This window comes from Hemiscyllium ocellatum, chromosome 7 (genome assembly GCF_020745735.1).
Source record: "Hemiscyllium ocellatum isolate sHemOce1 chromosome 7, sHemOce1.pat.X.cur, whole genome shotgun sequence".
NCBI lineage: Eukaryota > Metazoa > Chordata > Chondrichthyes > Orectolobiformes > Hemiscylliidae > Hemiscyllium > Hemiscyllium ocellatum.
In genome coordinates, this window is record NC_083407.1 from 114,541,490 (window position 1) to 114,562,588 (window position 21,099).

Below are 21,099 nucleotides of genomic sequence, written 5' to 3' on the forward strand. Positions count from 1 at the left end.
CTCTGGGTGCTCTGGTTTCCTCCTATAATCCAAAGATGTGCCTGTCAGGTGGATTGGTCATGCTGAATTGCCCATAGTGTTAGCTAAGTCAGTCAGGGGAAAATGTAGAGAAATAAGGGAATAGGTCTAGGTGGGTTACTCTTTGGAGGGTTGGTGTGGACTTGCTGGGCCGAATGGCCTGTTTCCACACTGTAGGGATTCTAAGTTCTAAACTTATCAGCTATGATTGAATGGCATCGAAGATTCGATGGGCCGAATGGCCTAATTTCTGCTCCTGGGTTTTACCGTCTTCTAAACGCCTCCAAGTCGCCCTGTAGTGAGTCTGGGCAGGCTGTTTGAGCCTGACCCTGTTTCTAGCCACCACCACCCATCTGCACTTCGAAATAAGATAACTGGACAACAATGTGGGTCAGGAAACTAGGCCGATTCATTCCATTCTTGGCTGAGTTCAACATTGATCTCAACTTACCTTGCGTCCTTTCCTTTGGCATTCCTGCCCCATGGTGCATATTAAACGTGTCCCTCTAAATAAACCTGTTCAACCCACCTCCCATAGCTTCTCTACTCCTAAGGACTCGCTCACATTTGAAGCAAGGCATCTTACACCATCTATATTGTCCTTCCATAAATCAACCTCATTTCCTCTGTTTCTGCTCCTGTAAGTAACTCCTCCCAGCCAACCCCCTATCTATGCAGCAGTTGGTCCTCCCTTTCACCACAATCCATCTGCAGCTTGCTCAAACCCGTCTCGATAAAATCTTCACTCCCATTCTGATTGGTTCTCCAACATAATCTTTATCTATTTTCTCTGAAGTCTAAAGGTGCAGACTCAGGCATTTAGAGCATGAGGGACCTTGAGAGGATTGAGAAAAGGTCTTTCAGAATGGTTCTAGGACTGAGCAATTTTTTATTTCCAGACTAGGGTTGTTTGTCATTGTATAAGCTAATGGTTCTAAAGGAGTTAATGCTTGAATTACGTTAAGCTCCACCCAATCTGATGATATGACATAATATTTGGGTTGACACAGTTGAATTCTGCACGAGTGCCCCAACCAGGATGCCATGTGCAAATGGTACATGAACATACATCTTGGTGGAATTATGAAGATTTATAGAGCCCCATGCTAAGAAATTTCCTTAGAACAATGAAGAGAGAGAGGAGATTTGGGACAGATATGCAAGTTTGTGATTGATGATTGATAGAAGGGAATCTGTTCTCATTGGTTGATAGTGCAATGGTCAGAAAACTCTGACTTTAATAGCCCTGAAGCTGGATGGTGTCAGGAATTGTTACAAGTGCACAGGATCAAAACTGCTGCCATTCGTGTCATTAATGCATGCAGAACTGATCTGGACCTCTTACGGCAGCAGAAGCATCAACATTACAGGCACGTTACCGTTGATTTCTGCTTCATTATGGGAATAAACTTGTTGAATATAGAAAATGAACATGGTCACCTTATGAATTTTCATACAGCTTTGAGGACTGGATTTGGAATTCACTGCCTGTGTGTGGGGTGTGGGACAGACTCAATTGTAGTTTTCAATAGGAAATTGTGTAATTGTCTGTCAGTTTCAGGGAATTGGGGAAATGCAGATATGTGGGACTAGCTAAACTGATCATGCAGAGGCCCAGCACTAGAATTAGAATTTCCTTTATTGCTGCATGTACTTAAGTATGGAAATACAGGAGCATAGTAAGAAGTTTATACATTGCCCTATATGGTACCACCTTGGGTATAAAGTACCTAGGTACAGATCTTAGATATAAAATACAGAAATAAATGGAAAAAGAAAGAAAAAAGTTACATTACTTACAGTTGTTTGTAGTGCGAGTTAGAAAAATGAGAATGAAGTTAAAAAGATAAGCATTACATTCTTTCAACAGATCAGTGCAGGGATCTTCCACATGTGGTGCCCAGGTTCACAAGCCAACGACCGCCCAGTCCCCAGTCCAACAACCATCCATCTATGTGCCTATCCAAGAGCCGCTTAAATGTCCCTCATGTATCTGACTCTACAACCACTGCTGGCAGTGCATTCCATGCACCCATCACTCTCTGTGTAAAGAACCAAGCTCTGACATCTCCCCTGAACCTTCCTCCAATCACCTTAAAATTATGTCCCCTTGTGATAGCCATTTCTGCCCAGGGGAAAATGTCTCTGACTATTCACTCTATCTATGCCTCTCATCATCTTGTACACCTCTATTAAGTCACCTCTCATTCTTCTTCATTCTAATGAGAAAAACCCAGGCTCTCTCAACTTTCTTCATAGACATGCCCTCCAGTCCAGGCAGCATCCTGGTAAATCTCCTCTGTATAGCTTCCATATCGTTGCTATAATGAGGTGACCAGAGCTGAACACAATATTCCAAGTGTGGTCTAACCAGGGCTTTATGGAGTTGCAGCATAACCTCGGAGCTCTTAAACTCAAACCCCCTGCTACTGAAAGCCAACACACCATACGTCTTCTTTACAACCCTACCAACTTGGATAGCAATGTTGAGGGATCTGTGGACATGGAACCCAACATCCCTCTGTTCCTCCACATTGCCAAGAAATCTGCCTTTAACCTGCATTCAAATTCAACCTTCCAAAGTGAATGACTTCATACTTTTCCAGGTTGAATTCCATCCGCCACTTCCCAGCCCAGCTCTGCATCCTGTCAATGTCCTGTTGCAACCTAAAACAGCCCTCCACACTAACCACAACTCCACCGACCTATGTGTCATCAGCAAACTTACTAATCCACCCTTCCACTTCCTCATCCAAGCCATTTATAAAAGAGCAGAGGTCCCAGAACAGATCCCTATAGAACACCACTGGTCATCGAGCTCCAAGCTGAATAATTTCCATCTACTACCAACCTCTGTCTTCTATGGACTAGCTAATTCTTATCCAGATAGCCAGATTTCCCTGTGTCCCATGCCTCCTCACTTTCTGAATGAGCCTACCATGGGGAACCTTATCAAACGCCTTGCTAAAATCCATATACACCATATATCCTGCTCTACCTTCACCAATATGTTTTGTGCTTTGTCATCAAAGAATTCAATCAGGCTTGTGAAGCATGACCTATCCCTCACAAAGCCATGCTGATGATCTCTAATCAAAATATGGTTTTCCAAGTAATCATAAATCCTGTCTCTCAGAATCCTCTCCAATACTTTGGCCATCACAGACATTAGACTGACTGCTCTGTAATTCCCAAGATTATCTCTATTCCCTTTCTTGAACAGGGGGATAACATTTACCACCTATAATCATCTGGCACTACTCCCGTGGAGAGTGAGGATGTGAAGATCATCACCAAAGGTGTAGCAATCTCTTCCCTCGCTTTCTGTAGTAACCTAGGGTATATCTCGTCTGGCCCAGGGGACTTATCTATCATTATGTTATTCAAACTTTTCAGCACATCCTCCTCCTTAACATCAATCTGTTCAAGTATGTCAGCCTGTTTCACGCTGCCCTTGCAAACAACAAGGTCCCTCTCGATAATCAGTGCTGAAGCAAAGTATTCATCCAGGACCTCCCCTTCCACTTCCCACTTCAGGTACAAGTTCCCTGCACTACCTTCCTGGCAGCCCCCTGGTCCGTGCTGTCACCACTCCTGCTGCTGCACATGGAGGCTGCTGCTTCACTAGGTAGGTCTTTTAAGTCTTTAACTTTGTTACAGTTGTCACAGTTCATTGCATTTTCAACTTTTGCGTTGTCTGAGTTATGCCTCTCTGCTCAAGTCCAGGCTATTGCTCCTCATACCAATACTTGAGGAGACAACTAATCTGAAAAACAGCTGTTTCTCACCATCTCTATTCTCTGTCCCTTAACCAATTTCATGTGAACACAGCCATTGTCCATTAAGAAGCACTGTCTACAAATGTGATCAAACCGAATCTCTCCAATCTTGTGTAAAAAAGGGTCATACATTGATTGTAAAATTCATGTTTTTAGCATATGTCAGGAGAATCTGTGGTGGAAGAATAAGGATATGTTTTTATACAAATTGTATTTCCAAAACTATTTTATGTTTCCTATAATCTTTTATTCATTTGCACACAGACATGGTGGAGCTGATGTTAATGCAAAATGCCCAGATGCATCAAATCATTATGCATAATATGATGTTGAAAGCACTACCTCCAATGGCATTCTGTCAGCCCAGCAACTGTGGTTCTGTCAATCCTGTGGTTTCTCATGGACAGGTAAGAAAATCTTCCTGACAAACCGACCTCAGTTCCTCTCCCCTCTGGACCAACTACAGTACACACTACCTTTCATTCATTGGACCATCTTTGCCACGGGCCTTCCTCAGGACCTAGCGCCTGTCATTCATCACATTGTTTGGACTGTTTCGAAGCTCCTGTAACACTTTCTACCGGGTCATTTAGGAAGTGCCAATCATATGCCATTGACCTCTGTCTTCCATTGGACATTTTAGGTTGTAGACCTTGTGCAGGACTGTCTGCCTCTCACCCATGGACTCACCTGTGCCATGGATCTCCCTTAATGCTGACTACCTGTCATCCATGGGCAATGTAATTGTGGTCTTCCCTCAGAACTGACCACAAATCATCCAGGCTGATAAAGGCCAGGTATGTCCTGCAATATATCTTGAATATAGGATTGTGAATCACTCCATTACAAATGGCAACAATTTCTATGACTTGAGAAAATACTATAGTTAATGAAAATGAATTAGGTATTCCTAAGTTTTTCCAGGCATCTCTGTTTTCTTTTTACTGAGGAATAAATTTTATGTGTTGATAGCATAGATCTTGCAGAGTTGAAACAGAAGGGAGCTTGATACACTTGTACTTGTTCACTGAGCCTTTGAATTCTTCCATTCTATATCTTGCAGTCACTGTATATCTCAGCATGGTCCAATGCATTGATCATGTTTTCATAAATAGAAAGGGAAAGGTTGCCTGATAAAATCCATGACATTGTTTGTGAAAATCAGACATCTAGAGAGAAGAACATCATTTTCAGGTGGCCCTTCTGAATATGTACGTGCCATTTATGTCACTCATTCTATGACAACTCAACAAGATACCAAATACCATGAACTGTTTCTGAATCTGAAGCAGCCGGCCTTGACTACTAAATGTCATCTACCCATTGCACTCTTAGCTCCACCCCCATCCCATTTATCTCACCGCCCCGTCTTCTCATGGCCTCATTCCTGATGAAGAGCTTTCACCCGAAACCTCGATTCTCTTGCTTCTCGGATGCTGCCTGATCTGCTGTGCTTTTCCAGCACCACACTCTCGACCCAGATCTCCAGCATCTGCAGTCCTCATTTTCTCCACTCCGATATGTTTCCAAGTCAGGGTGGTGAGTGGCTTGGATGTGAACTTGCAGGTGGTGGTGTTCTCGTATATCTGCTGCCCTTGTGCTTCTAGATGGAAGCTTCTAGCCATGGGTTTGGAAGGGGCTTTCTAAGGATCTTTGGTGAGTTTCTGCAGTGCATCTTGCAAATAGTACATTTGAAGGTAGCAATGAGAGGATGCTGGGAGAGAAAACAAGTGGTTGTTAGATATGCCAGCATGTACTTTGATTAAGTTAGTTACAGACACTGTTACAAGTCCTACTGGTTCAGAACTGCTTTTGTTTATTAACATTTTTTCATAATTCAAGTTTCATGACCTTTTAATTTGCACAAGTCTCTCAGTTCTTTGACTCTCATCCTCTTTCCAGGACTACTACTTGCTGGCTGGGGAAGACTCTTCCCATTTCTGGGTTAGTTGGCAAAAAAGGACCATACTCCTCTGAGAACTGACTGATGCTAAGTCACCCTGCCGCACATCCCAATCTGTCCCCCACATGGAGCCATTGCACTTAGCGCAGAGGGCACTCTCTTAGGGGAGGTATGTGTTCAAGTCCAATTCAAACAAGAGAGCTCAAGTAATGAAGTCTTTCTTTGTTGAACTGACTATTAAGGGACCAATAGTTGGTTACTTTGGAGAAATTGGTGCACCAGAAGGTTGTGTGTCAGGGCTTTTATGGCCTGTTTAATTGACTCATCTTTTTCATAGTATATCAGTGCTCCTGAGATGAATTAGGCAAAGATTAAGACATTCCTCTTCCTCAACAATTTGAGAGAATACATCTCCCAAACTTGCTGCTGATGAATCTGTTTATCAATCAGATTTTTGGCTACAGTCTGGGAATATGAGTGATTGCTAAAGAGCACTTGTCCAGGTTTCTGAAAGCAGCCTCCACCTCTGACACAGTACCAGACTGGATTCTGTTTCTTCAGTCAGATCTTAGAAGGAGTGGAAGGGAGGTGGCTCAGGCAAGAACATGAGAAGTGATGGCTAACAACCAAGGACTACAATTAATCCTGGACTTGCTTATTACTCCCTGGTTGAGGCCTGGACGTTGTCACTTTTACTGGTTTAGCTGAGGCTTCACGACTCCCTGTCCCATACTGTGCCCAGGATGTTTGGTCTTTCAATATCTAATGTGACTCTGGGGTAGCCATAGCTCAAATATCCACAGCTTGTCTAACACAGTCACTGATTCAAGGGTGCGATAGAGTTATTCTGGCATTGAAGGAAGCCGTTCAGTTATAGAGTTATAGAGGTATGCACCCTTTTGGCCTAACTCATTCATGCTGACCAGGTTTCCTAAACTAAACTAATCCCATCTCCCTGCATTTGGCCCATATCCCTCTAAACCCTTCCTATTCATGCATTTGTACAAATGTCTTTCAAATGTTGTAACTGAACCCGCCTCTACCAGTTCCTCTGACAGCTCATTCCATATAGGCACTGCCTTCTGTGTGACAGAAGTTGATCTCACAACAAAAGTTGTGAAAACTTTCCCCTCTCACCTTAAGCCTGTGTTTAAGCCACCTCTAGTTTTGGACTGTCAACCTTGGTGAAAAGACCTTGGCTATTCACCTTTTCTATGTCCGTCACAATTTTATACACCTCTATAAGGTCACCCTGTAGCTTCTGATGCTCCAGGGAAAAGAAGTCATAGCCTATCCAGGCTTTCGTTATAACTCAAACCTTCCAGTCTCTGTAACATCCTTGTAAATCTTTTCAAGATATCACTACTTATTTCCCCAAGTTTCCTAGCTTCCATGTCTTTCTCCACAGTAAATTCTGATGCAAAATATTAATATCTCATGCATCTCCTGTGGTTGCACAGATAGACAGCCTCAATGATCTTTAAGGAGCCCTATTCTCTCCCTAGTTGCTTAACCTCCACACAAAAGCTAAGTAAAACCAGAAGACTTTAATATGTCTACTATTTTGTCACAATTTTTACACCAGTATGTGATGAAGATACAATCTTTCCAGGTCAGAAATATATTCAGTTTCCACTACAAAATAAAGTCGACTTCAAATAAGTTTTGCACTGCCTTCGATCTGTGTAAGTGTGTCTTCTGGAACTGATGAGTTATCTTCCTCCAAAACTGCAGGATGTTCAGCCAGCAGTGCCATTTGTTGTGAAAGCTGAGAAATCTCGTCCATCTTCCGTGCACCACCATCACCACTACTCTACGCAGGGCCAACCCACACCGCATCCACCTCTCCCACCGATAGGACACCCATTGTGGCCATCCTTGCTACCTTCCAACCCCATGGCGCAGCACAGCAGTATCCAGCCTTCAGTTCAACATGTTATGGGCCCAACAGTGACGCTCCCTGCATTACAGACGTAAGTGAATATCAGTAGAGTTAACAGTTTTTATTAAAACCTATCTTCTGATTGTTCCTGTTCTGCCCATCAGAATTTTCCATTTCTGCCTATTAACCAAGTGCATGATCATAAGACCGTAAGATGTAGGAGCAGAAGGAGGCCATTTGGCCCAACAAGTCTGCTTTGCCATTCAATGAGATTCAATCTGATAATTCTCAACTCCACTTTTCTGCCTTCTCCCCATAACCCTTAAACATTTTTTAAAAAAATTACTATCTCAGCCTTGATAGCCATCCTAGATAAAGATTTCCACAGATTCATTACGCTCCAAGAGAAAAATATCTTCCTCACTGCTATCCTAAATGGGCTACTCTTCCTCAATGATACAAACTTGTTGCTGTCAAAAGTTGGATTGACATCTCACTCTAGAACTTGATCACACATACCCTGGAATGTTTTACTTCAGGATTTCTGATCAAGCTTCTGCAGTGACATCCTGTGAAAACCCTTCCCCATAATCAAGTTTGACATTGAGAATTGAGGAATTACTGCAATGCCAGAAGTGCTGCTCTTTGGAGAAGAGTTTAAACCAAGATCTATCTGCCTCCTTTGATAGATCCCATTAAAGATCCCATAATAACATTAAAACAAGGCACTTCATTTCAAGTCTGAACCGTAATAATTAACAAATCATTCACCTTGATGCTGTTTGTTGAACTTTGTTGTGCTCTTGAACTTTACCACAAAACAATGCATTTCACAAGTAATTCAGTGAATTCCTAGTGCTTGGACAACCCAGGAGTTGTGGTGAGAAGTGATAAAAATACAAGTGCTTTTTTATTTGAAGGGAAGCAATTGATGGAAACTACTCCCGAATGCCTCCTGGACTGTAGGGGCTGAATGCTCCATACCTGAAGGTGATGTATGTTAAGGTAAGTCTGGCTGCATGGTAGCTGTTGGAGCTTAGCTGTCGATTACCAGAAAACATTTGCAGGAGGGTGGGTGGATACGAGCAGCCTCCAGTCATTTAGATATCTGCACAATACACCATGATGAATAAAAAAATCAGAATTAGACAACAGCCTCCCAGTAAAGGAACACCTAGCAGTTACTGTAACACGAGGGGAGAGACAGTGGGAATCCATTGGCTCATTTTACATCATTGGCTTGTTGGTGTTGGGGTATGATATGCATCGCACTGTTATGGGACAAATCCCAGGTTCAAATCCCTGAGAAGCCCTGATTGTTTTTCTTGATGGAAACACACAGGAACCCTGGATGACAAGATATATTGAAAGTTTAGTCAAAAAGATCAAAGATGTACATGCAAAGTTTAGGAAACTGAAATCAGACAATGCTCTTGATGGATATAAAGGAAGAGAAAAGAACTTAAACAATGAATTAGGAGAGCTAAAAAGGGTCATAAAATGTCCTTGGCAAGTCTGATTAAGGGGAATGCCAAAGTATTTTATACATATATTAGGAGCAAGAGGGTAGTGAGGATAAGGATAGGTCCAGTCAAGGCCAAAGGAGGGAGTTTATGTGTGGAGCCAGAGGACGTGGGTGAGATCCTTTATGAGTGCTTTGCATTGGTGTTCACCAAGAAGGACATGGATGATGGTGAAGTGTATGATAATATTCTAGAGCGTGTTATAATAAGAAGTTGTTAGGTGTCTTGAAAAACATTAAAGTAACTAAGTTCGCGGAGCCTGATGGGATCTCTCCCAAAATACTGAGGGAGGCAAGGATAGAGATTGCTGGGGCCTGAACAGAGATCTTTGTATCCTGTTTCACCACAGGTGAGATCCCAGCATTGGAGAGTACCCAGTGTTGTTCCTTTGTTTAAGAAGGGAACAGGGATAAGGCAGAACATTATGGGTCGGCGAGCCTAACATCAATGGTAGAGAATGATTGGAGGAGATTTTTAGGGGCAAGATGTATTTGCATTTGGAGAAGACAAACTTATTAAGTATAGTCACCTTGACTTTGAGTTTTTTGAGGAAGTGACAAAACTTATTTAGGATAGGGTAGTGGATGTTATTTACATGGACTTTATAAAGGCATCTGACAAGATCCCTCATGGTAAGCTTGTTCAGAAGATTAAGTCACACGGAATCCATGGTGAGTTGGTAAGTTGGGTACAAAATTAGCTTCGTCATGGAAGACTGAGGATAGTTGTGGAGGGGTGTTTTGCTGACATGTCTGTGACCAATGTTGTTGTACAAAGATCAGTGTTGGGACCACTGTTGTTTGGAATGTAAATATAAATAATTTGGATGAAAATGTAGGCATCTGATTAGTAAGTTTGAAGATAACATGCAAATTGTTGGCATTGTGGATAGTGAGGAAGGTTGTCAAAGGATGCAGAGGGATATAGATCAACTGGAAAGTTGGGGAGAGAAATGTCAGATGGAGTTTAAGCTGGGCAAGTGTGAGGTGATGCATTTTGAGAGGTCGAAAGCAAGAGGAAAATATATGTTATGACCCTTAGAAGCATTGATATAACAGAGGGATCTTGGGATGCAATATCAGATCTTCCAGAAAGATTGCCACACTATAGAAAGGATGTGGAGGCTTTGGAGAGAATGCAAAATAGGTTCACCAGGATTTTGCCTGATTTGGCATCAATTAGTGAGAAGGAGAGGTTGGAAAAATTTTGAATGTTTTCAGCAGAGCATCGGAGGTTAAGGGGTGACCTGATAGAAGTTTATAGAATTATGAGGGAGATGGATAGAGTGGATAGTTAGAGTATTTTTTGCCCAGGGTGGAAATGTTAAATACTAGGGGGTATAGGTGAGAAGGGGAAAGTTTAAACAAAATGTGCGAGGCAAGTTTTTTACAGAGGATGGTAGATACCTGTAACATCCTACCAGGGGAAGAAGTAGAAGCATAAGATAGCAATATTTAAGAGACATTTACAGAGACACATGAGCAGACAGGGAATAGAGGGGACTGACTATGTGCAAGCAGATGGGATTAGTGTAGAATGGCACTATGGTTGGTACAGACATGGTGGGCTGAAGGGCCTGTTCCTATGCTGTATATGTTCAATGTCCTAGAGGCCCAAATCAAGATCACTGAGTCAAATCCCACCATAACAGCAGATGGACTTTAATAAAATTGATTTGTAGGTGCCATGTTGGACTGGGGTGGACAAAGTTAAAAATCACACAACACCAGGTTATAGTCCAACAGGTTTAAAGCTAATGCTTCTAAATAAACCTGTTGGACTATATCCTGGTGTTGTGTGATTTTTAACTTTAATAAAATTGGTATTGAAAGTTAATCTCAACGTAATGGCAATCATGACAGCTACCATTGATTTGTTGTAAAACCCATCTGGTTTAATAATGTCCTTTGGGGAAGGAAATCTCTCGTCCTTACCCAGCCTGGCCTAATAGTGACTCTAGACCCAATGCAATGTGGTTGATTATTAAATGCTCTTTGAAATGCCTTACAAACTGTTTAGTTAAAAAGCTATTGGGTATGGGCACCCACATTCCATGAATGAATCACAAAGAATAGAATTTGATTTGGGGAATATCCAAGCAGAATTGCTTCCTAAATTCATTTCTTGATGATACTTTCAAGGTTATGCCTCCTTATTCTGGATTCTTCCACTGGAGAAAATAAAGGAGTTTGATCATTTCTATCACTTTAAACACTTAAATTAGATCATCCCCTCATCCTGATATTATTTGATGAATCTGCAATCCACACACTCCAAGGTCAATCTCTTGCCTGAGTTTCAGTTTTCAGAACTAAACATAGTACTCTAGATGGAAATGGACTAAAGCTATATACAGTTGAAGTACTGTTTCCTCACTTTCGTATTCTATTATCATTGAGATAAAAGCTAATGTTCCATCATTTTTACAACACTTGTGCATTGGAGGACTGCCATCCTCTGCAGATATCAATTACTATTCCTCAACAGGTATCTGCAAACTACTGTTGACTGTACCATCTCCTTTATGATGGGATCTTTCTTCTCAGAGCTTAAGGATTTTGGAACACCCAAACCCTCAAATGTGAGAATCACTTCTGAAGCAATGGTCCTTACTGGTTGTGAGAACTTTTAAGTAGAGGCGTTTATTTTTGACTGATGCACTGAATTCAAGTCAATTTCACTTCCTGTAGAAAGATCAGTCAAATACTTTGCCGTGCAGGTTTCCTCCTTTCCTTAAAATCCTGGGGCTCCTTTAAGTGCTCTGAATTATCCTTGCAGAACTCCCGTTTTGTTTTCAGATTAGTGAGTTACAATCAAACATTTTGATCTGTCCTTTCTCAATAAACTGCAGCCTCCCTGAAATCTCAGGAATAAATATGCAGCACTGTTCAATAATGAATCACACAAACTTGGATAGTTATGAGACCAGTCTACTATTTATACGAGTTAAAAATCACACAACACCAGGTTATAGTCCAACAAGTTTAATTGGAAGCACACTAGCTTTCGGAGCGACGCTTCTTCATCAGGTGATCACCCGATGAAGGGGCGTCGCTCCGAAAGCTAGTGTGCTTCCAATTAAACCTGTTGGACTATAACCTGGTGTTGTGTGATTTTTAACTTTGTACCCCCCAGTCCAACACCGGCATCTCCAAATCATTTATACGAGTGGTCTGTATCCCTAAACTGTCAATGATTATTCTGAAGCCTTGTCTGAATTTTAAGCTTGGGTGCATTTCAAGATTTCAAATCAGAGCGTAGCCCATTTCCTGTGGTTGGATAACCTTGCTGGTCAGGTTGAACCAGCCTGTTTGCAACCTTGATCCTGTTTGATCCTGAGATGATCTTCTGAATCATATTATCGCCATTGCCAAGACTGCTTAATTCCAGCTTCCTGACATTGTCCCAGTGATTCAGCTGATTCTTTCATCCATGCTTTTATTAGCTCTAGCCTTTTCTGACAATACAGAAGTATTAGAATCATAGAATGCTTACAGCACAGAAAGGGGCCACACAGCTTGGTGTGTCTGTGCTGGCTCTTAAAAGAAGTACATCTCCTTCCATGCATTCTCCCCATTGCTTACACATTTTCAAACAATCCAATTCCCTATTGAACACCTCTGTTGAATTGGCTTTGCCCACACTTTAACCCAGTGCATTTCAGATGCTAATCACTTACTGCATGAAAAAAAGGTTTCATTTAGCATCGCATTTTCATCAATTATCTTAACTCTGGATTGTGATTCTTCCATCAGTAAGAATAGTTTTCTCTCTAACCACTCTGTCCGAATCTATCATGATTTTGAATACGCTACCAAATTTCCTCTCAGTCTTAGATGGAAACAGCCCCAACTTCTTCAATTCATCTACATCTGAAATTTTCTTTGCTGGAACCATTGTTGTGAATCTTGTCTGTGCCTTCTCAAACGCCTCTCCAGATCAACCAGTCGAAGCTAAGTCAAGGTTTTATACAGCTGTGTCATAACTTGCTACAAAAGTACTTAATTGAATGTAAAGACCTGAGTTGTCTGGTTGTGAAAACTGCTATCTAAATACAGGTATTTCTTTTCTAAATTTGACTACGCCAATGCACTGGGCGACCACCATTTTCCATTATTTATAAATGTAAGCTCATAAAAATCACTGCTGTTCATATCCTAATGTGTACCACATTTTGTTCAATCACCACCCCTGTGCTTGCCTACCTCCACTGTTTTCAGTGGTGATCCCCACCCCCATTTCGGTGACTGCTCTGGCTTTACAGATCTCTGGGATATGTGTGCTTTACCATTTCTAGTCTTGTTATTCCAGGTTTTAAGGAAACTTTAGCTGCCTAAGCTCCAAGCTCTGGAATTATGTTTCTAAACCCTGTCACCTTTCTACTTCTTTAAGCTGCTCCTTAAGACTTGTCTCTGTCCAAGTTTGGTCTACACTTCTAATATCTCTTGCAGTAGCTTGATGTCCATTGTGTTTGGTAGCAGTTCTGCGAAAGGTTTTGCAAGTGCCTTGTTGACCCTGTATCATAATTGTAAGCATTTTTCTTTACTAAAACAGAGTTTAGTTTGTCCTCTAGTGACTGAGCACTTTTCTGGCTAACCACCATCTTGAAATTGATATAATCTGTTGTTCATTTCAATATATATTTCTTTTAAGACATTGATATAAACACTTCAGTTTCTGTTTTCAGCTCATGAACACAGTGGATGAAAGACATTTGAAGAAACTTGAAACTTGGAAGAATGTGTTCGGACCATCTATTTGACAGATGTAGTGCAGACCATCCTCATGGAAATTTATAATGGCTTTCAAATGGATGATTGTTAGCCCAATTGATGAATTTAAACTGGAAAAGCTAAATTTCTCAAACTGTACTATTTAAGAGGTTTTACTTACCCATACATTCCAAATAGTTACAGTAAATAATCCGTATTCACAGAAGCTGTATACATTTAAATAGTGACTAACCTTTATTTCATTAGGTGCAGTGAGCAATCCTAACCTCACAAAATAAACAGCAAATTGTCACTTAGTGCCCAATTTTTATCCTGCTAAATCAACAAGTTAGATCCTATCCAGCCTATCACCTTATCTGCCTGCAGACATCCAGATGGTCCAGTTCAATTTTCACTCATGGTTTCATCCAAAAGGAGAAGACTCTGTAGAAAATATTTGCACATGTAATTCAAGATAAATTCAACAACACAAGATGGTGCTGCACCCAAGCCAGTGAATTCACGTGAAGAAGTCAAAGAATTCTTCATGTAGAGGACATAGCTTTACATTGGTGATCGGTGTTGAAATGGGGAGAAACATGCCAAACAGAAGTTACAGCAGATTAATGCAAAGTCATGAACTTCACGAGAATGAATATAGAAAGACAAAAATAGCACAATTTTGAAAGGCATTAATATGCAGAGAGCCCATGATATCTATTATCAGTAGTATTACAGCAGACAGAGACTTCAACTATGGAAGAGACTGAAAGAGTTAAGACTAATTTCCTTGGAATTAAAAAGGTTGAAGGACTTAAAGTGATGAGAAGTTTTGACAGATTAAATTAGGGAAATGAGTAAATCCATCACTAGATGTTTTGAAATCAGTTCTCATTACAGAAGAGGAAGTGCTGGACGTCTTAGAAAACATAAAAGTTGATACATCTCCGGGACCTGGTCAAGTATTTTCCAGGACGTTGTGGAAAATTACGGAGGAAATTGCAGGGTCCCTAGCGGAAATATTTATATCGTCTATAACCATGCAAATGCTGAAGGACTGAAGGGCGGCTGATGTTGTACCTTTATTTGGGAAAGGCTATAAGGACAAGCATGGGGATTACAGATCTGTGAGTCTGACACCTATGCTGGGTAAGTTGTTGGAGGTGATTCTGAAAGATAGCATTTACATGCATTTGGAGAGGCAAGGAATGATTAGGGATAGTCAGCATGGTTTTGTGCGAGGGAAATCATGTCTCACAAGCTTAATTGAGTTTTTTGAGGAAGTAACCAAAAAGATTGATGAGGCTTTAGTAAAGTCTTTGACAAGGTACTGCGTGTGGTAGACTAATTAGTAAAGTTAGATTACATGGGATTCAGGATGAGCTTGCTAATTGGATACAAAATTGGCTTCACGGTAGAATACAGAGGGTAGTGATGGATGGTTGTTTTTCAGACTGGAGGCCCGTGACCAGCAGTGTTCTACAGGGATTGGGGATAGGTCCACTTTTGTTTGTCATTTATACAAATGATATGGAGGAGAATATAGGAAGCATAGTTAGTAAGTTTGTGGATGACACCAAAATTGGTGGTATAGTGGACAGTGAAGAATTACAAAGAGATCTTGTTTGTATTACCAAAATGCAATGCGTCAGTTATCCAAACTAAAAAAAGATCTGCCACTTCTCAGCCTATTGACCCAGTTGATCAAGGACAAAACTTACACATTTATTGGTAGTGCCCTAGGTTATGTTGTAGAATAGAGAGACCTAAGGGATCAGGTACATAATTCTTCAAAATATAAGTCACAGGTAGATAGGATGGTTAAAAGGTGTTAACACACTTGCCTTCACTGCTCAGTCATTTGAGTATAGGAGTTCAGATATCATGTTGAGGTTGTAGAGACCTCTTCTGGAGTAATATGTGCAGTTCTGGTTGCCATGTTACAGAAAAGATATTACTAAAATATTCCGTTCCAGGCAATGTCCAAGATATAAAAACTGAATGGAAAGGCCGGGCATTTTTTCATTGGACCATAGGAGGTTTATAAAATCATGAGAGACAATAATGTGAATGATATGGGCCTTTTCCCCAGGGTGGGGGAGTTCAAAACTAGGGAGTATATTCTTAAGGTGAGAGGAGAAAGATTTAAAAAGTACATGAGGGGCAACCTTTTTACACAGAGAGTGGTTCATATGTGGAATAAACTGCCAGAGAAAATGTTGGATACAGATTCAGTTACAACATTAAAAAGACATTTGGATAGGTACATAAATAGGAAAGATTTGGAAGGTTATGGGCCCAGTTCAGACAAATAGGACTAGTTTAGTTTGGGAATGTGGTTGGCATGGATTAGTTGGAATGAAAGGTTTGTTTCCATGCTGTACGATTCTTTTGATATGATTCTGGAGGTCATCGATTCAAATATCTGGAAAGACATCTAAAAGAGTCGATAAATCCTTTTTTCCCTCCTTTCAGAAAGTTGCTGAGATGAAGGAACACCATACTTAAAAAGATGGTGGTACCTGATTTCATAGATTCAGAGAATTTTTAAAGAGAATTAGGGAGTTCTTGAGAATAAGGAATTTACAGGTTTATGAAGAAATAGGAGTTTGAAAATTCATGCCATTCTTTCAAATGCAAATTATCAGCACAGGCACGATGAACCAAATTACCTCCTTCAGTCTCTATGATTTTAAAGAAAAGAACTCATGTGATGTTATTATTTGTATGGATTAGAATGAGCTAAGCCTTTAAAACCAGCTGATTTCATAGACTGCAATTATTTTGGAAAAACCTCATGGTTTTTAGAGTTGGATGAAACTGTTTACAGAGCAAGGTATTTAAAGAATACATTGTATGCAAGTATACATTGCCAAACACATTTATGTTTATTTACACATGTCTAATTGAGAGTTGGTAAAGCACTGTAACAACTGTATTTTGTAAGCAAATTGGAATTCTTTTGTAATTCTCAAAGGAGCCATTGTTGAACAAATTAAAAATTAAATCTCCAACTTTAAAAAGTACAGTATATTCCTGACTTATTCTGATCGCTGAACTTTCAAGGTAATCTTGACTCAGCTGCTTCCCTTCAAAGCACTTAAATTTGATCTGCTGTATCTGTCCTGCAGAAATCTAGAAAATGTGAGTTCAAACGTCACTGCTGGAGCTTGAGAACACAAATTCCGTTTTTGAGAATCTGCAAATATAAATGTTATTATTAAAAGGGAGTGTTGTTTAACATTCAGCTTCTGAGCCAAAATCTCTGGGATTGAGGCCTCCTTCAAGATTTGATGACCTTGGAAGTTACATTCACATTGGCTGAGTTACAGCCAATCAGGTTTATTATCAAGCTGCAAATCTTTCCAACACATGCCAGTCAAGAGATTGCTAGCCACCCATATGATGAGAAGAAATCGGAGGTGCTATCCATAACTCCAAGCTGCAACATTCACGTAAAAGTGTATACTGCTTTCGCATTTTGGTGTCCGTGAGTGATCTGTAACATACACATAAATAAAAATGGATCACAAAACTATGGAATATTGTAAAAACTCACCTACTTTCCAAATGTCCTTTAGAGAAGAAACTTGCTTTCTTACCTGATCTGTCTAATTACAGACACATTCATACACCAATTCAGTTATACCCTGATGGATCACATCAAGTTAGTGGTATCAACCTCTACAAATTGGTGAATTAAGATAGCCTACTGTTTGAATGCGAGGTTAACCGGGGATAGGTAATAAATGTAGCCTTGCCAGCCATTTCCACACTGAAAATAATTATTAAAAATTGATATATTTCTTGAGGATAAAGGAGCTATAGCATCAAACATTACAGAAGAGGCCCATCAGCCCATCTAGTCTCCCTATCTACATGACTGACATACTGACTGGCATGTTTCTGTGACATCAATTAATGGAGGGACATTTACGTATGCCACGCATCGACATATGATGCATTTTAAGGCTCTTAGCATCATTTTTTTTAAAGCACTCATTTAATTCATACTTACTTGAAAGCTCTGTGATTTGCACTGCGTTTTAGCCAGTATTGGGTCCAGGTTGGATGAGTTTTGTAGCAAAGTCCCCTTTATCAATCAGCAGGTAAAAGCACTGTTCTTTCCACCACCCATGTTCCTGTCAGCAAACTGAGGAGCTTACTTGCCCTAATGGGCCACTCCCTTTGGGATAACTGGCCACCATGTAAACAGCAGTTCCTGGCTTGTGGTGGCATGCTGCTTGGGTATAAATATCGCATCAGCAGCATAAGCTTTACAGCACGGTGAGCTATGAGGAGGGTGCAGAGATGTTCAGTGTGTTCTGGACAAGTTGTATGTGTGGACAGGTGAAATAAATGTGAGGGTGATCCACTTTGGTGACAAAAACAGGAAGGCAGATTATTATTGAAAGGAGATAGATTGTGATAGAGAGAGGTGCAACGAGGCTTACGTGTTGTTGTACATACCAGTTGCTGAAAGTAAGCACACAAGTGCAGCAGGCAGCGAAGATGGCAAATGATGTGTTGGCATTCATAGCAAGAGGATTTGAGTTCAGGAACAGGGATGTTGGGCTGCAATTGTACAGGACCTTGTTGAGACCACACCTGAACAACTGTGTGCAGTTTTGGCCTGCTTACCCGAGGAAAGATGTTCTGGTTATGGAAGGAGTGCAATGATGGTTTACAAGACTGATTCCTGGATGAGCAGGACTTACTCATGAAGAGAGACTGGATCAGTTCAGTCCACAGACACAGGAGTTTAGAAGAATGAGGTGGGTCTCATTAAACTTATAAAATTCTAATAAAACTGAAATAGGGCAAACATAAGAAAAATGTTCCCATTGACTAGGGAAACCAGAATCAGGGATCAGTCGAAAGATACAGGGAAGGCCATTTAGAGATAAGCAGAAATTTCTTCAGGCCAGTGAGTGGTGGGCCTGTGGAATCTTGTTTCAGTAGGCAGTTGAGTCCAAAATATTGAAGTGTCATAGAATCATAAGAGTTGCATGGCACGTGAACAGACTCTTCATTCCAATTTGTCCATGCTAACCAAGTTTCCCAAACTACACTAGTTCCACTTGCCTACATTTGGCCTATATCCCTCTAAGTCTTTCCTATTCATGTACCTGTCTGAATGATTTTAAAAAAGATGTTGTAACTGTATCTGCATCTACCTCTCGCAGGTTCTTACACATTTGAACCACCCTCTGTCTGAAAACATGACCCCTCAGCTCCCTTTTAAATCTTTCTTCTCTCACCTTAAAAAAATGCCCCCTAGTTTTAAACTCCCCCCACCTAGGGTAAAGACCTATGGTATTCGCAGGGTTACATTGTACTTTACTCAAAAACTGCATGCATTCATGTAGAACTCTGAACTCAAAAACTGCATGAATTTATGTAAAACTCCGTTATCTTACTTTTTAGATTAGACTCAATCTAAACATCATGGCATAGACAGAGAACACCGGGGGCCAACACCTTCAACATATTGTCTAGCTATCACCATTGTTAACAGCTAACCCGAGAATGCAACTTTTTAAAAAAAAGGGTTTTGTGATTTACACATGAAAGAAGTGAAACTATCACTGTATTCTAACATGAAAGGCTTAACAGACAATCAATTTTTCAATGTATAATTTCAGTTACATCACACTGTAAATTTTGCTATAAATTCTGTGTCAGGATTGAGCCCTCCACTATCACCTGATGAAGGAGCGTCGCTCTGAAAGCTAGTGTGCTTCCAATTAAACCTGTTGGACTATAACCTGGTGTTGTGTGATTTTTAACTTTGTACATTCCAGTCCAACACCGGCATCTCCAAATTATGGTATTCACCTTATCCATGCCCCTCATGATTTTACAAACCTCAACAATGTCACCCCTCAACCTCTTACATTTCAGTGAAAACACTCTCAGCTTATCTAATCTCTCCTTATAACTGAAATCCTCTAGATTCAACAACATCCAAGTAAATCTTTTCTGTACCCTCTCCAATTTAATAATCCTTCCTATAGCAGCGCAACTAGGACTGTAGGTAGTACTCTAAAAGTGGCCTCACCAATGTCTGTATCTCACATGATGTCCCAACTCTTATACTCAATTGTTTGTGCAATGAAAGCAAGTGTGCTAAACACCTTCTTAACCACCCTGTCTACCGGGATGCAACTTTCAAAGAACTATGAACCGGAACTCTTAGATCCCCGTGTTCTACAACACTACTCAGGACTGTGTAAATCATGTCCTTGTTTGCTTTACCAAAATGCAATACCTTGCATTTATCCAAATTAACTCCTCAGCCTATTGACCTAATAGATCAAAATCCCTTTGTAATCTTAGATAACCTTCTTCACTGTCCACGAGACCACAAATTTTGGTGTTATCTGCAAACTTACCAACCACTCGTGCTAAATTCTCATCCAAATCATCTAAATAAATGACTGACAAACAATAATGGACTCAGTACCAATCTCAGTGGAACACTTTTTTTTAAAAAAACAACGTTCCACCACCACCTTCTACCATAAAGCCAATTTTATATCCAATTGACAAGGCTTCCCTGAAACCCATATGAACTAACTTTATTAATCAGTTTACCATGTTGAATCTTGTCAAAGGCTTTTCGGAAGTCCATGTAGACAACATCTATGGCTCTGTCCTCATCAAACTCCATTAAGTTTCTGAGACAAGGTTCCCATGCACAGTCATATCCCCAATTAGTCTTTGCCTCTCCAAATGCACGTAAATCCTATCTCTCTTAGAACCCGCCTCCAACAACTTACCCACCACTGACGTGAGACTCATCAGTCTATAGTTCCCAGGCTTCTCCTTATAGCCTTTCTTAAATAAAGGCATAGCAGTAGCCACCCACCAGTGGTATAGCTCTTAGAGCTAAGGGGACCAAAGATTATGGGGAGAAAACAGAAACAGGTGAGGATGCCTGTTTGAATCTGACAACCACCAGCTGCAGCCACTGGTGTGTGCAGAGAGAAGAATCAATTCTTATAATTTCACGAGTTACTTTATTAATGTATTAAACCAAGCACTTATCTCGTATGTGTTCTACAAACTAGAGCTTATATATTTTCCCATAAACTGAATTAAAAACCTATGCAAGATGGAATAAACTTTTTTGGATCAGGCAGAGATTCCACATACCTTATAGACCACAATCCAGTAGAATTGTGGAAAGGATGAATTGGACGCTGAGAAACATGATAACCGAAATTGTGCAGCATGGTGTTTTCAAAACATTTAGTTATGCAAAATAGTGGGGTGTATA

The 21,099-nt window shown here is 40.5% G+C and overlaps 1 protein-coding gene across 1 annotated transcript in view; it reads left to right on the forward strand.

Annotated features, from left to right (window-relative positions):
• The window catches only part of zgc:112416 (uncharacterized protein LOC550509 homolog), a 43,287-nt gene extending 34,739 nt beyond the window's left edge, over positions 1–8,548 (forward strand). Inside the window, exons 6-8 of the mRNA XM_060828170.1 lie at positions 4,062–4,204; positions 7,435–7,673; positions 8,503–8,548. Coding sequence (XP_060684153.1) covers positions 4,062–4,204; positions 7,435–7,673; positions 8,503–8,548 — 428 coding nt within the window. The remainder of the gene's footprint in view (positions 1–4,061; positions 4,205–7,434; positions 7,674–8,502) is intronic.
• The last annotated feature ends 12,551 nt before the right edge of the window (positions 8,549–21,099 follow it).